The 14,904-nt window shown below is 49.0% G+C and overlaps 1 protein-coding gene across 1 annotated transcript in view; it reads right to left on the reverse strand.

The window, feature by feature from the left end:
* LOC137642793 (glutamate receptor ionotropic, kainate glr-3-like) overlaps window positions 1-14,904 on the reverse strand; it is a 102,150-nt gene that overhangs the window by 48,659 nt on the left and 38,587 nt on the right. Inside the window, exon 4 of the mRNA XM_068375649.1 lies at window positions 5,864-6,170. Coding sequence (XP_068231750.1) covers window positions 5,864-6,170 — 307 coding nt within the window. The remainder of the gene's footprint in view (window positions 1-5,863; window positions 6,171-14,904) is intronic.

Here is a 14,904-nt window from a genome sequence, read left to right on the forward strand (position 1 = left end):
CAACTTGAGGTTACCACTTAATTGCTGGGGGAGGGGGGAAGGGGGGATCATTACCAGCTGCTGGTATGGCAGAAGTATTAGCCATATTGGACTCATGGCCTGGCAGACTGAATTAATGGGGTAAATTATCACCGGGTGGGGTACGTCACTTCCTCCCAGAGGAGGCGGGTGGCTTTCAAAGGCAGCTATTCCACGCCCTTACTTGGCCTATGATGCTGGTGATTGGTTTGTGCGGGAGCGCTGTTACACTAAGCTCCCGTTCCACTTGATGGGCCCCACAGAAATTGGTCAGCGGGTGACTCCATTTCTTCCTTCTCATACAGCACTGGGGCTCTATACAGGCAAGGATACTCTATTTATGTTGCAACAGGAACGGAGAACATGGGCGAACATCTTACTTTCACTTGGCTGTTCAAGTGAATCTAGTCAAAGTAGAAAACCAATATTTCGTGTTCACAAACACCCTGTCCGACACAGAAGGTACCAATCACAGGGTGAGACCCAATTTTTATTATTATTATCATTATTACTTGCTAAGTTACAACCCTAGCTGGAAAAGCAGGATGCTATAGGCCAGGTGCTCCAGCAGGGAAAATAGCCCAGTGAGGAAAGGAAACAGGAAAAATAAAAAAGTTTAAGAACAGTAATAACATTAAATTATTTTTTATATAAACTATAAATACTTTAATAAAACAAGTGGAAGAGAAATATGACAAAATAGTGTGCCAGAGTGTACCCTCAAGCAATTCTATCAGGAAGAGGGAGCGTGACTTCCTAAGGGCCACGGAATTCCTCCTATATCAACAGTAGTGATGAAGGTAGGAGCAAAGATCAATCTCACTCTCACATGGCCTATAGATCCATCTGACCAAAACCTAAGGTAACAGTCAGTAGGTGGGATCTATCACTCTTCCCTGAAGGAGTAAAGCAAATGCTAATAATCCCAAGAATCTTCATGCAAGAAGCCTTGCATGACTACTACTCTTCATTCTTTATTCTGTGAAGTGTCTGAAGAAAAGAATTGGAAGAAGGAGTTGAGTGAGGAAAGAGAAGAGTGAACTTATATCTCCCCTTGCCAAACATTCTTCCTTGCTACCACGAGTGATTCAGTAGTTCTTACTGATCAAGAACAGGTGAGCAACCTTTCCGAGTTTGATGATGCAAGTACCAAGAAAAAACTCCCAGTTAAAAACCATTCTTAGGTATTTCATCCTGTGCTTGGGGTTGAGATCAGATTTTCTTTAATCATTATCCTCAGATCTTAAAGAATAAAGACTCTGAAGAGATCATTCTGAACAAACTAAGCTTGACACTCGGATGGACACGTGCAACGGACTGCATTTACCAGAAGCCTGAAGTCTTCCTCTCAAGAGGCTGAGTATAGAGCAAAGGTTCCCCTTAAACGAGTTTGGGCTCTATCCCAGAGAAGACACAGGAAGAGCTGACGGGATGGGACTGGAGAAAATCGTACACGAATTCCAGTTCATAAATTGAAAACTGTTCCACACCAGTCGCATGTCCAGAGATGAAACCTGGAAGGTGCATCTCAAACAAAATTATATTGAAGATGGTAAGCAAATGTGCAAGGCAAGGTGACGCATGCTCATAATGGCACAGGAGACATACCTCTGTGTTGCTCCAAAACTTATATGCCTCCTAGTACCTTCCCTGGCCTGAGCCTGGGGAGGGTAAAAATGGGTGGAGTAGGATCTAACCTGCTTTGGAGAAGCTAACGGTGATCATTACAGGAATTTGGAGAAGGCCGGGACCTTTCTCCAACTTGAGCTAGATGGCATGGCTGACCCTAAAGACTTGGCCATGGTTTCCCTTGAAAGGCTTAAGTCCTTGAGGAATACTGCATGGCAGATGAAGTTCTGATACACAGCTACCTAAATATCACTCTCTTGGAAGATACACAAGTAGTTCAGCACTTATACGATCCGTAGAAAAACTATCCTCTCTATGCCCAAAATGAGCTATTGTAATAGTCTATCAGTTTGTTAAAATTACCTCAGGCTAGAGACGATATGCTACTAACCCGCTCTGGGAATTGTTTTCTCCCTTTCGAATACAACTGCTCAAATCCGAAACGGATCAAGGAATGTATAATTGGGAGGTAGATGATCAAACGACATTAATGGTCTTGTTCCATGTCCACAAAATGATCCCTGGTGTCATAGCCAGGGAGGTACAGTATTCCTCACTATGTTGACCAAGTGCGGTAAAATGCTCAGCTAGGATCAGTGCTTGGAAATACGGAACGGGCACTGGTCACTGACCAGCTCAGCTCAATCCACAGCATGCTACCTCGCAGGCCCTGAACTGAGCAGTGACATCTCCTCTTTTGGAGGTATCTAAGTACATTGAGAAAGAAACTAAACCATAACAATAACCCATCATCCATGTAAAAGGTGAGAGAGAGCACTCAAGCACCTCGATTAGTATTTGGTTGTTAGTAAGGCTGTACCGGTCTAAGGTGAGCAGCCGTGCTCACCTTAGACCGACACAGCTGCGAGTTGAGGCCTACCGAGCCCATAGGCTGATGCACTGATCTGCATGGGTTCAAGTACTGCACTGGGTGGGGACTGTCTCAAACACCCTGTGAAACTTCTTGTTATTAGCTTTCCTGTGCTTCTTCAACTTCTTCTGAGAAGAATTGCTATGATGAAAAGGGGACGAGAAGGAGAACTGATTTACACAACAACGTATCCTCACCCTCAATAATAGGATTTCGTGCTCTGTCAAGGAATGTCGTTCACTTGGTACTGGTGCAAACAATGGCCGCTTTCACACCGGTCTCGCTGACCCCAAAGATACGAGTGATTGAGAAACTGTAGCAGTTTGAAAGTGAACAGCAGTAACTATAACATTAAGCTCTCAATTTCTTACTAACTCCAAAAGTGCCAATAGGCATGTGAGCTCCATTTAAGCTTGCTTGAGGTGTGATTGTGCTTATCAGCTTGGCTCCATGACAGTGAAAGGAGGTAGTGTGAATGATACTCCATCAGCAGACCCTATGGTGCTGGAAATTGACCTGGGTAAGATGGTTCATCTGCAACTGATGAGATGACAGTGGCTGTCACACCAGGCTCACAAACGAGTTAAAAAATCGGCAAGGAAAGACCTTAAACAGACGGGAATGGAAGGACATATCTGAGACCTTTGTTCTGCAATGAACTAGTTACAGCTGTTCAACAATAATAACAAATTATTTTTATCATTATTACCAGCTAAGCTACAACCCTAGTTGGAAAAGCAAGATGCTATAAGCCCAAGGGCTCCAACAGGGAAAAATAGCCCAGTGAGGAAAGGAAATAAGGAAATAAACGATATAAGAAGTAATTAACAATTTAAATGAAATATTCCAAAAACCTTAACAACATTAAAACAAATATTTCATATATAAACTATTAAAAGACATATGTCAGCCTGTTCAACATAAAAACATTTGCTGCAAGTTTGAACTTTTGAAGTTCTACTGATACAACTACAAGATTAGGAAGATCGTTCCACAACTTGGTCACAGTTAGAATAAAACTTCTAGAGTACTGTGTCGTATTGAGACTCATGATGGAGAAGGCCCGACTATTAGAATTAATGCAGACATTTCTAATCCACTGCAAGACAGGTCTCAGTCATGTCCTTATTCATGTCTAGGTTTGCCCAGTTTTCATCACCACACTAGCCAACTGCAGATTGGTGATGGTGGGAGACTTATGTCTGATAGCTCACAGCAAACCAACCTAGTATTGGGTAGCCCTGACTAATACAGCTTTGCTGATTATGGCAATACATAAACCTTTTTACCATGTTAAGGTATCCCGTATGCCCACTCAGTAGACAACAAAGGTACCAGTCGATGCACGTGTTCTGTATTAGCAAGAAATGTGAACGATAACCCTATTGGCCTACCATATAGTGCTGGATATCAGTCCAGGTACGACTGTTTACCCTCAACTGATGAAATAATGGTGGCTGTCGCACCAGGCTAATGATTGCTAACCGACCCCGAAGGCCTCGGTCGATGCATGAAGTCCGTAATAGCAAGATAGGTTTGCATGAACGATACCCCAATCAGCCAACCATACAGGGCTGCATATCAGTCCAGGCAAGATCATTTTTATTACTACAAGAAGTGGGTGCTTACACCTCAACCTCCCTTGGCCTACGTTGTTGGTGTTTGGTCCGAGTAGGACCACTTACCTGTACGCAAAACAACAATGATGATTACCATACAATATTGATTGACATTCAGTTTGGCTGATCCAAAAAGTACAAGTTAGCAGAATAGTACTGTAGCTCCCTCCCAAAGGAGAAGAGCAATTCCTATAAGCCATAAGTGAAAGGCCTTCCACACAACTTATTTCTTTGGCAGAGGAGGCTATGACAGAGTGAACTACCTTCATAACCTGTTTCCAACCATTCTTCCATGCTGTCATAGAGAAGTTATGACCTTAGTGACTGATAATAACTATATTCCTTCGAATAAGAAGAAGGAAGTTACAAGAGCTTCCTCCACAGCAACACAAATCACTACACAAAAGGTTTTTGTCACAATGGGGACACTTGGAACACTGCGCTACTTTTAGACAGGGGTAACCACAAGGGGGCACACTGGCAGTCCTAGATACTCGCCAACATGAAATGATTTTCACTACAGCATTGGACACAGTAGTTAAACATCTTCCTAATTGCAAGAATGTGAATAATACACTTAAGTGGGGAAACTACATACAATCACCCACTCCTAAAGGTTCGCAATTATTCTATTAGAAACAAGATTAGCTTTACCACATAATCCTCTTTTGGTGCACTTCTGTTGTGACAGTGAGAGCACTTGCAAATGAAAACAAATTCCTATTACAAACAAAAGAAAGAAAAGATCCAACAGTTGAAAATAAGCACGCAACAGTGTGTGTGTACTGGTTGCAACCAAAGAAAAAAGTAGCTAGTCTGTGACAGGCAGGTGGATGAGAGTTCTGTCTTGCACCACCATTTATTAACCACTTGCCTTATTAAAAATTCAATGGCTGCCCCAGCTCTGCTGAAGACATATCTCTAAACTAAAGGATGAAAAGTCTATATAGGTGTCGGAACAAATAAGCAATTGAAAAAACTGAAATGCAGCTTCTCTCAACAGAATTTTATAACTTGAAGTTGAAAAAATGCTGTACAGTATACAATATTTTATCATTGCTATGATGATGGGAGCAGGCATGAGTTTTACATTGGCCTGGTTATGGCTCTTTTTTATTTTCTAAATTTTTTATTTTCTAAAGTCTTAAAATTATTGATATTTTACAAGAGTACAGGGCTTCTGTCACAATCATCACAGTTGCTTATTTTCTTACTTATTTTCATTTTCATTGGGTGCCATGAAATCTAACAATCTTGTTTTCATAATGGTGTGCTTGATAAGTGAATTACAATACAGATTATTTACCTTTTCTATTATTGTATATATACTGCATAGTATACTAAAAACTAGAGGGGCACTCAGTAGAGCGCAGACCTCCACCGTGGCAGCTTATTTCTCGACCTTGACCTTGACATGTATTAATTGGCGTGAATTTTCATACACTCAAATATAAACCAAGTTTGAAGTCTCTATGACAACAATGTCCAAACTTATGGCTGATTATGTGAACTGGACATTTTGCTTGACTGTGACCTTGACCTTCAAAAATTTAATAATTTCCAGCTTTTTACATAAAAGTTAATCCCTGCAAGTTTCATTAATCTTCGATCAAAATTGTGGCCAGGAAGCTGTTTACAAACAAACACACATACAGGGGGTAAAACATAACCTCCTTCCAACTTCATTGGCGGAGGTAACAATCAATATCCTGAACATATCCCTAACCTTGATTTAGAAGAATCCTTACATGCTGGAAGAAGAGAGTGGGAGCCAAATTAGTTTTCCTCCTAAAACTTGTAGCCAATGGCATGCTGGTAGAAAATAGCATAGCGGCCCATCCTAAAACCAACGCCCCAGCAAATCCTGCCCAGACTGTTGGCGAGAGCGGCAGGAGAAATCCCCAGGGGTCGATAACAGGGAGGCCCTTTCTTGCAGTGATGCATCGTTCATCGTAGTAGAAAGACATGCTGAAGTCAACCACCTGGAATCGGCTCCAGGTAAGGCCAAAGGATCCCAGTGCCATATCAGCTTCCTGTGTTTATAGATGTATACGTTTTATATCAGTTTAATTCTAATCAATATGCTACATTAATGTTATTTTTTTATACTGTGTATGTAGTATAAGAGCCAATATATAAATAAAATATTGAAAAACTCAACACATAACAAAAACTAAACTGAAATAAAGCAAAAACTTGAAATAACAAATTCGGAGATAATTTGTATTTTTCCTAACCATACAAACCTTAGCTATTTACATTGGGTTTACCTTTTAGCGTAGCTGAAATGACAAGCCAATAGTTTTTAACGAGGGTTAATTACCCCCGCGCTAGTTAGCGGAGGTAGGGGAAGGGATAGCTTGCTACCCCTCCCCCCCCCACACCGGTAATTTGCTTCACTTCACTTAGAGGTAGGACTTGACTTGGGGGTCAGGGATGGCGGGCAAATATGTGTAAATAGCTAAGGTTTGTATGGTTAGGAAAAATAAAAATTATCTCCGAATTTGTCATTTGTTTCGTAACCGAAATACAAACCACGCTATTTACATTGGGTGACTTACCCCTTAGGAAGGGCGGAAAGTCCCCAGCCTTACTGACTTCGGCTTTGCCCGGGGGCTCCATCCCTCAGTGAGTAGCACTTGAGAGAAGGAGCCCCTGCACCTCACCAGTTCCTTGCTGCGCTAAGAACGAGTGGCCTACGTAAGTTGTGTGTGGAGGAAAATGTGACTCGTCCTATGAAGTTGACCTTGAGACCTTTAGATAGGAATCTAGGATAGGACGTTCCCAATACCACCTCGTCAGGGTATGGGGGACGCAACAGTATTAGCTTAATACTAGGAGCACAAGGAAGCATGGGTTACCTGCAGAGGTCGAGGTCAGCTATGCGAGGACCAGGATGCTGCTTCCCCAAGAGAGGGGAGAATGAAGAAAGAAGTAAGGGTCAGACATACTCTTTCATTCACGCAGACTAAAAACCGGGTAACAACGCCCTCAACCTACTGCTACTTGTCCATAAAGGAGCCTGAGGTTAGACCAGCTGTTGCGCAGCCACCACAGGGCCGATAGAAAACGTATCTAGGCTACTGTGGGTCACGTCCTGCAGGTAGTAGGCTGTGAAGGTCGTCTGACGCTTCCAGACCCCAGCTTGAAGCACCTGCGTCACAGAGAAGTTTCTCTTGAAGGCCAGGGACGTAGCAACACCCCTGACATCGTGTGCCCTAGGGCGACGTGACGGAGGAGGGTCTGGATTCAAGGCGTGGTGGATAACCCTTCGAATCCAAGCTGAGATGGTGTTCCTGGTGACCCTCCTCTTCGTCCTGCCTGTGCTCACAAACAATGCTCGCACTTGAGGACGGACTGCAGCCGTTCTCTTCAAGTAGTACCTCAGACACCTCACTGGACATAGTAGCAGTTGGTCTGGGTCGCTTGTTACAGAGCGGAGACTCACGATCCTGAAAGAGTCAAACCGAAGATCCGGCACTCCAGGATTCTGAGTCTTGGCCACAAACTCAGGGACGAACCTGAATGTTACCTCCCCCCATCCCCTTGAATGGGCGATGTCGTACGAGAGACCATGAAGTTTGCTAACCCGCTTGGCCGAATCCAAAGCGAGCAGGAAAGCCGTCTTCCAAGACAGGTGGCGATCGGAGGCCTGGCGTAATGGTTCGAAGGGAGGTCTCTTAAGAGCCCTGAGGACCCAAACCACATTCCAAGGAGGAGGTCTCACTTCCGACTGGGGGCAGGTAAGCTCATAGCTACGTATGAGTAAAGAGAATTCTAGCGAGGAAGAAATGTCCACGCCTTTCAGCCTGAAAGCCAAGCTTAAGGCTGAGCGATAGCCTTTCACTGCCGAGACCGAAAGGCGCATTTCCTCCAGCAGATATACGAGGAAGTCCGCTATTGCTGGAATAGTGGTATCGAGTGGAGAGATACCCCTCCCACGACACCAACCACAAAAGACTCTCCACTTCGCCTGGTAGACTCCCTCAGAGGACTTTCGCAGGTGCCGAGACATTCTCTCCGCAACCTGTTGCGAAAAGCCTCTCTCCGTGAGGAGACGCTGGACATTCTCCAGGCGTGAAGCCAAAGCGAGGCCACGGCCTTGTGAGGGACGTTGGAGTGGGGTTGTCTGAGAAGCTCGTGTCGTGGAGGAAGTTCCCTCGGAAGCTCCGTCAAGAGCTGCAGAAGGTCAGGGAACCATTCCGCGTGATGCCATAGCGGAGCTATCAGAGTTATCGAACAGTTGACCGATAGTCTGGTCCTGTTGAGCACCCTTCTCATCAGACAGAACGGTGGGAAGGCGTACACGTCCATGTTGTCCCACCGTTGCTGGAAAGCATCTTGCCAGAGAGCCTTGGGGTCTGGGACTGGGGAGCAGTATAAAGGCAGCTTGAAATTCAACGCTGTCGCCAACAGGTCCACGGTCGGGGAACCCCACAAAGTCAGGACTTTGTTGGCTATCTGAGGATCCAAAGACCACTCGGTACTCACTATCTGCGAGGCCCTGCTCAGACTGTCGGCGAGCACATTCCTCGTGCCAGGAATGAAGCGAGCTGATAGTGTTATCGAGTGGACTTCGGTCCACCTCAGAATTTCTACTGGAAGATGGGATAGCTGCTGCGAAAAAGTGCCTCCCTGCTTGTTGATATAAGCCACTACCGTGGTGTTGTCGCTCATCACCACCACAGAATGACCCGCCAGGGTCTGTTGGAACTGTTGAAGAGCCAGAAAGACAGCCTTCAACTCTAGCAGGTTGATGTGCAGGCACTTTTCTGATTCTGACCAAAGGCCTGAGGTCCTCTGGTTCAGAACGTGCGCCCCCCACCCTTCTTTTGACGCGTCCGAAAACAGAGTCAATTCCGGTGGGAGGACGAGAAGACTCACACCCTTTCGCAGGTTCTCGTCGATCAGCCACCACCGCAGGTCCGTCCGTTCCATAGATCCTATCGGGACCAGAAAGCCCGGGGAATCGGATCCTTGATTCCACCGGGACTTGAGCCGCCACTGTAGGGATCTCGTCCTGAGGCGGCCGTTGGGAACCAGACGAGCCAGGGAGGACAGGTGACCTAAGAGACGCAACCACGATTGGGCGGGAAGCTCTTCTCGCCTGAGGAAGGGTTCCGCCACCCTCCTCAGCCTTGCTATCCTGTCGTCTGATGGAAAGGCTTTGTGGAGATTGGTGTCTATCAGCATGCCTAGATAAACCAGTAGATGGGACGGCTGCAGAGAGGACTTCTCGAGGTTTACCACGATCCCCAGATCCTGGCAAAGACCTAGAAGCCTGTCTCGGTGCCGAAGAAGGGTCGACTCCGAGTCTGCTAGGATCAGCCAGTCGTCCAGATAGCGAAGGAGACGAATGCCGTTCCTGTGCGCCCAAGATGAAATCAGGGTGAACAATCTAGTGAACACCTCAGGAGCTGTGGAGAGACCAAAACACAGCACCTTGAACTGGTAGATCTTGTCGTCTAGGCAGAATCTCAAGTACTTCCTGGAAGACGGATGGATTGGGATCTGGAAGTACGCGTCCTTTAGATCCAGTGTGCACATGAAGTCTAGAGGTCTCACCGCAAGTCTGACTGTGTCCGCTGTCTCCATGCTGAACGGAGTTTGCTTGACAAACTTGTTCAGAGCTGAGAGGTCGATGACAGGTCTCCAGCCTCCAGACGCCTTCTTTACAAGAAAGAGTTAACTGAAGAAGCCTGGGGAGCCGTCGACGACCTCCTGGAGAGCACCCTTCTTGAGCATGGTCTCGACTTCCGCCCGAAGGGCCAGCCCCTTTGCCGATCCCGTGGCATAGGAGCTCAACGACACTGGATTCGCTGTCAGGGGAGGTTGAGATGTTATGAACGGGACGCGATAGCCTTGGCCGATCACTGAGACCGTCCAAGCATCGGCCCCGTGTTGCTGCCACCTGTGCACGCAACGTTGAAGGCATCCCCCCACAGGTGGACACGCAGGGGGACTGCCACTCCTAGTGTTTGCGGCCGCGACCGCTCCCTCTAGGAGTCTTGCCTCCCCTGGAGGACTTACCACCCCTCTTGACCTTGGCTGGAATGGGCTGGGGCTTAGACACCACTTTCTTAGCTGCCGGTGCCTGCTTCGGTGCCTTACGAGGCTGCTGCTGCTGTTGCTGCGGAGCTGGAGGCTTATAGGGCAGAGCTGTAAGGGCCCTATGGAGGAGGGAGTCCGTGCTAGATTTCCTCCACCTCGCAGCCGTTCGCTCCATATCCTGTGGCTCCAACAGATTCTACCCAAGGAGGGAAGCATGTCTGAGCCTACAGACATCCACGGCGGGGACCTTCGGGTGGAACCTCTAGGTCACCGCATCGCGCCGCTTCAACACCGAGTTGGCCCACAGGGTGGTGACCTGGTGCGCCAGGAACTCGATGGAGCGGGTGCCCGAGAGTAAGAAGGTCTCCAGGGCCTTCCTATTGGTCTCCTTAGACAAGTCCTCGGAGCGCAATAGGATGCCCAGAGTTCCTAGCCATATATCCAGCCACGAAGTGGCCTGCATGGCACACTTCGCGACCTTCTCATGGCTCAGGATCTCCGACGCCGAGAACGACACCTGCCGAGCAGAGAGCTTCCCGAGGGGAACTCCCTTAGCCAGCTCTTCCACAGAGTGATGGAGAGGAAGAGCGAGACTAGACTCACCCAAGATCTCGAAATACCTCCTCTGCTGGAGACGAGGAGGAGGGATGAGTTTGTGACCGGCAGAGGAACGACTGGAGGAGGCAAGAATCGCAAGCTGAGCATTGGCCCTGGCTCTGGCACTCTTCAATCCCCGAGACCAGGGCAGAGCCGCACTGGTCTTAGGGGCCTTCTGAACGTCGACAACTTGGTCCAGGACCGTGTCCTTGCCTTCTCGGGGGGCGATCACGGGGTCCATGAACCCGTTGAGTTGCCTTATCAGGCTCAGGACCTGCCAGAAGGCATGTTCAGATTCCTGTTGGTCTCCTCCTTGCGGGCTGGCAGCTAAGTCTCCCGTCCCCGGAATCTCTTCCTGGGGCGAAGCGTAGACGTTCCCCCGGGGAGCAGCGGGTTCCTGGCGAATCCATAAAGACGATTTCGGGATGGTCTTGGAGTCCTTGGGTTCCCTCCTGGGAGGGATACAGGATCCCAACAAAGAGGTTCGGAGAGCCCCTTCCGGGCGAGACGATTCTCCTCCATGAAGAGAAGGCTCCCCCTTGGTTCCGAGGGGAAGACTATAGCCTCACTGAACTCACCCGAGGACGGAAAAGCCTCGTCCACGGAAGAAGGAGAAAACGCCTGCAAAGGGGATGGGGCCTTCCCGACAGACCTCTTAGGAACCAACTTCTCCCTGGGGGAAGTCACCACGAAGTCCACTCCTCTCTTTCTCTTTAGCGGAGGTGAGGGAGCCGTTGGTTTTTTCCCTGATCGGCGAGTGCTGGCTTCATAACCCTCACTAACGCTCGCATCAGAGGACCAAACCAAGTCTGTTGTTCCACGGACACAGAGTCCGAAATCCTCGCTGGAGGGAAAGGGATCGGGCGATCCTTCGGAGTGGACACTACTGGACCTGCCTGAAAAGGAAAGGGGGAAGAAAGACACACTGACCTCTCTGAAGTGTCTTCCCTGTCCTGCACAACAATCCTGCGTTTTGATGGAGGCGATCCAGAGCGCGGTCTGGTAACACGCGTTCCTGCTGCTGTCACTGGCTGTGAAATTCGGCACGAACGGTGGTCGCACGAAGGCGAACGGTCGCGCGGGCGCGCAGGCGAGCGGTCGCGAGGGCGTACAGGCGAACGAGCGCGTGGGCGAGCCGGTGAACGAATGCGTTGGCGCGACGGCGAGGGAACGCGTTGCCGCGTGGGCGAGTGAGAACGTTCCGAAGATCGCTTGCGACGTTGGTCAGGAGACCTGTAGCGCGTGGGAGAGTGATTGGCGCATGGTGACGTGTTGGCGAGCGATAGCGCGTAGGTCGCGCAGGCGAACGATCGCGCGAGGGCGAGCTAACAGAGGGCGAACCATGTCCTTCCAGAACCTCTGGGCGACAGCGCGTTGGAGAACGCATGCGCGCAGGCAATAGGTCACGCGGGCGGTCCGGAGATCGCTGATGTTCAGGTGATCACTGACGCGTAGGAGAACGCTGACGAGCAGGTGATTGTTGAATCGTTTGTGATCGCTAGCGAGCAAGAGGGCGACGCGTGGAATCCTGTGAAGGAACAGTCGGCGCGGCGCGTTCACGAACAGGAACAGGAAGCGCGTAGGCGCGTGGGCGAACATGTGTTTTAGAAACACGCGCTGGAGAACGCGGGCGATGTTGTGCAGGAACAAGCTGAGGATCGCGAGAGCGCTCAGGAGACTGATGGCGCGCAGGGCGCACAACAGGAACTGCAGGATATTCGGAGACCACAGGGGAGCGCTGGCGAGCAGAAGGGCGATGGTCCTCAGAAGAGCGCTGACGAACAGGAGAGCGCTGACGAGCAGGAGAGCGCCTGTGCGCTAACACTGCACAAGGGCGAACAGGGGAACGCTGGCGCGCTGGGCGCTCTTCAGGAACAACAGGTTGAAGGATGTCCTCAGGAGAGCGCTGGCGAGAAGAAGGGCGAACATCAGGAGAGCGCTGGCGAACAGGAGATCGCTGACGAACAGGAGAGCGCTGACGAGCAGGAGAGCGCCTGTGCGCTAACACTGCACGTGTAAGGGAAGAATCCCTTTGCCCCGAAGGGACCGTTGCCCCCGTCGCGTGACGAGGTCAGGTTACTGAACATCTGCCCCAGAAGGTGAAGGTCTGGAAGGCGTAGGAGACCGATCCCCAGAGAGGTCTAATGAAGCTGGAGCTGCAGGCTGTTTACGGCGAGGAGAGTCCCCTTCGGAGGAAGAAGATCCAAAAAGGCGCCTCTTATCACCCTCATAAGGAGACGGGAGGCCCTTGCGACGCAGCGGACGGTGAGCCTTACGGCGAAGGCGGCCACGAGGAAGATCGTCAGGACCATCAGTCCTCCGAAGGGGAGTCTCAGTCAAAGCACTCCCCTTAGAGGGAAGCTGGACAGCAGAAGAGCCCGTAGGACTCCCTTCCCCCTTCGAAGGATGTACGGAAGGGGGAGGAGAGCCGTCAGCACCAACATCCCCAACTGCACCTGCAGAGGATTGCCCCGCCCCGTCGAAGGCCTTTGCCACCACGACGTCGACAATAGACAGAGGATCTACCTCTGCTATCACCGGCGACTGCTTAACGGCGGCCCCCAACTGGACAAGGTCAATCAGGGCAACCCTGGAGGGCAAGCCCTTAAGCCCCAGGGAAGCCCAAATCTGAAAAAGATCATCATTAGACAGAGGTTCATCAATAACCTCCCCCGGAGGAGGAGGAGGAACCGCCCCGCTATGGGAGGCAACGCCCTCTCCCTCAACCCAAGGTCGGGAAACAGAACTAGGGCCTGCGCTCCCACTCGGCCGACTCTCCTTAGGAGCCGAACGAGGGGGAGCTTCGGAGGAGGTTTGGGCGGCGAAAGAAGTCCCGAGAACCTTCTTCCTTCGAGGCAACCCCGGAAGGAGAACGGTCTCTCTTGGACTTCTTCTTACGCCGGCGGCCAAACCTCTCCCACTGGGAGGCAGACCACTCCCTGCACTCACTACACTTATTTTCCTGATCATACCATCGGCCTCGACACTGCGGGCAAAGGGTGTGAGGATCCGTGTCCATGGCCGACAATTCCAGGGCATGTACGCATAGTAATAATAAAGGTGGTCAACTTCTAACACACACACACAACTGAAAGAAAAAGCAGAAAAAAGATTAAAGGCTGTCAATGAGGACGATGGACAGACACGTCTGTTCATCGCCGGAGCCAAAAGTGAAGTGAAGCAAATCACCGGTGTGTGGGGGGGTGGGGGGGTGGGGGGGGGGGGGGTGGAGGGGTAGCAAGCTATCCCTTCCCCTACCCCCGCTAACTAGCGCGGGGGTAATTAACCCTCGTTAAAAACTATTGGCTCGTCATTTCAGCTACGCTAAAAGGTAAACCCAATGTAAATAGCGTGGTTTTTATTTCGGTTACGGAACAAATTACATTTAAGAACTGAAAAAAAAACAGTACAGTTCATACACAGTTACCTAAATAAAGCTATAACACCAATGACAACTAAAATTACTCAATGAAATTATGAAATGCAATTGACAAATATATGAGGCCTGAAAGATGAACTAAAAGAGATGAGTAAGCTGATAGTACCTGGTCAGTACTTGATATGAACCTGGTACTGTACGCAGTTAATGAAGGAGTTATTTCTTCCCCCTCCCCCCCTACATAAAAGGGGAGACGCTCTCTGGAATCAAATAACTGACGTATGATAACCAATGTGTTTAGTATTCATTCCACCATTCTCTCCCTTAACTCTAAAGATTTTTATATTAATCCCATCTTAATGCATTTGAACATATTTCGTTCTGCCACTATCTTCCGTGTTCTTAACTTTGCCATCTACCATTTCATAACTACTGTATAATCCTTTCTGTTTCCTTGGCTATCTTATCCTTTATCTCCTTTTTAAGGAAATAAAGAAATGGGAATAGAGGGTCACATGCCTGGCCTAAGGTGCTGGTGTTTGGTTCGAGTAGGACTGCTCACCTACACCCTGTGCAACAACAGTAACTGTCACAGTAGCGAGCACTCAATTTGCCTGACCCCCAAAGGCACCAGTTAGCTGGGGTGTACCATCCCTCCGTCCTGAAGGAAAAGTGAGATCGCTAAATCCCAAGGAGCTTTTAGTGGAAAGCTTTCTCATGCGACTACAGTATCTTTTTTG

The sequence above is a fragment of the Palaemon carinicauda genome, chromosome 6 (genome assembly GCF_036898095.1).
Source record: "Palaemon carinicauda isolate YSFRI2023 chromosome 6, ASM3689809v2, whole genome shotgun sequence".
Classification (NCBI taxonomy): Eukaryota; Metazoa; Arthropoda; class Malacostraca; order Decapoda; family Palaemonidae; genus Palaemon; species Palaemon carinicauda.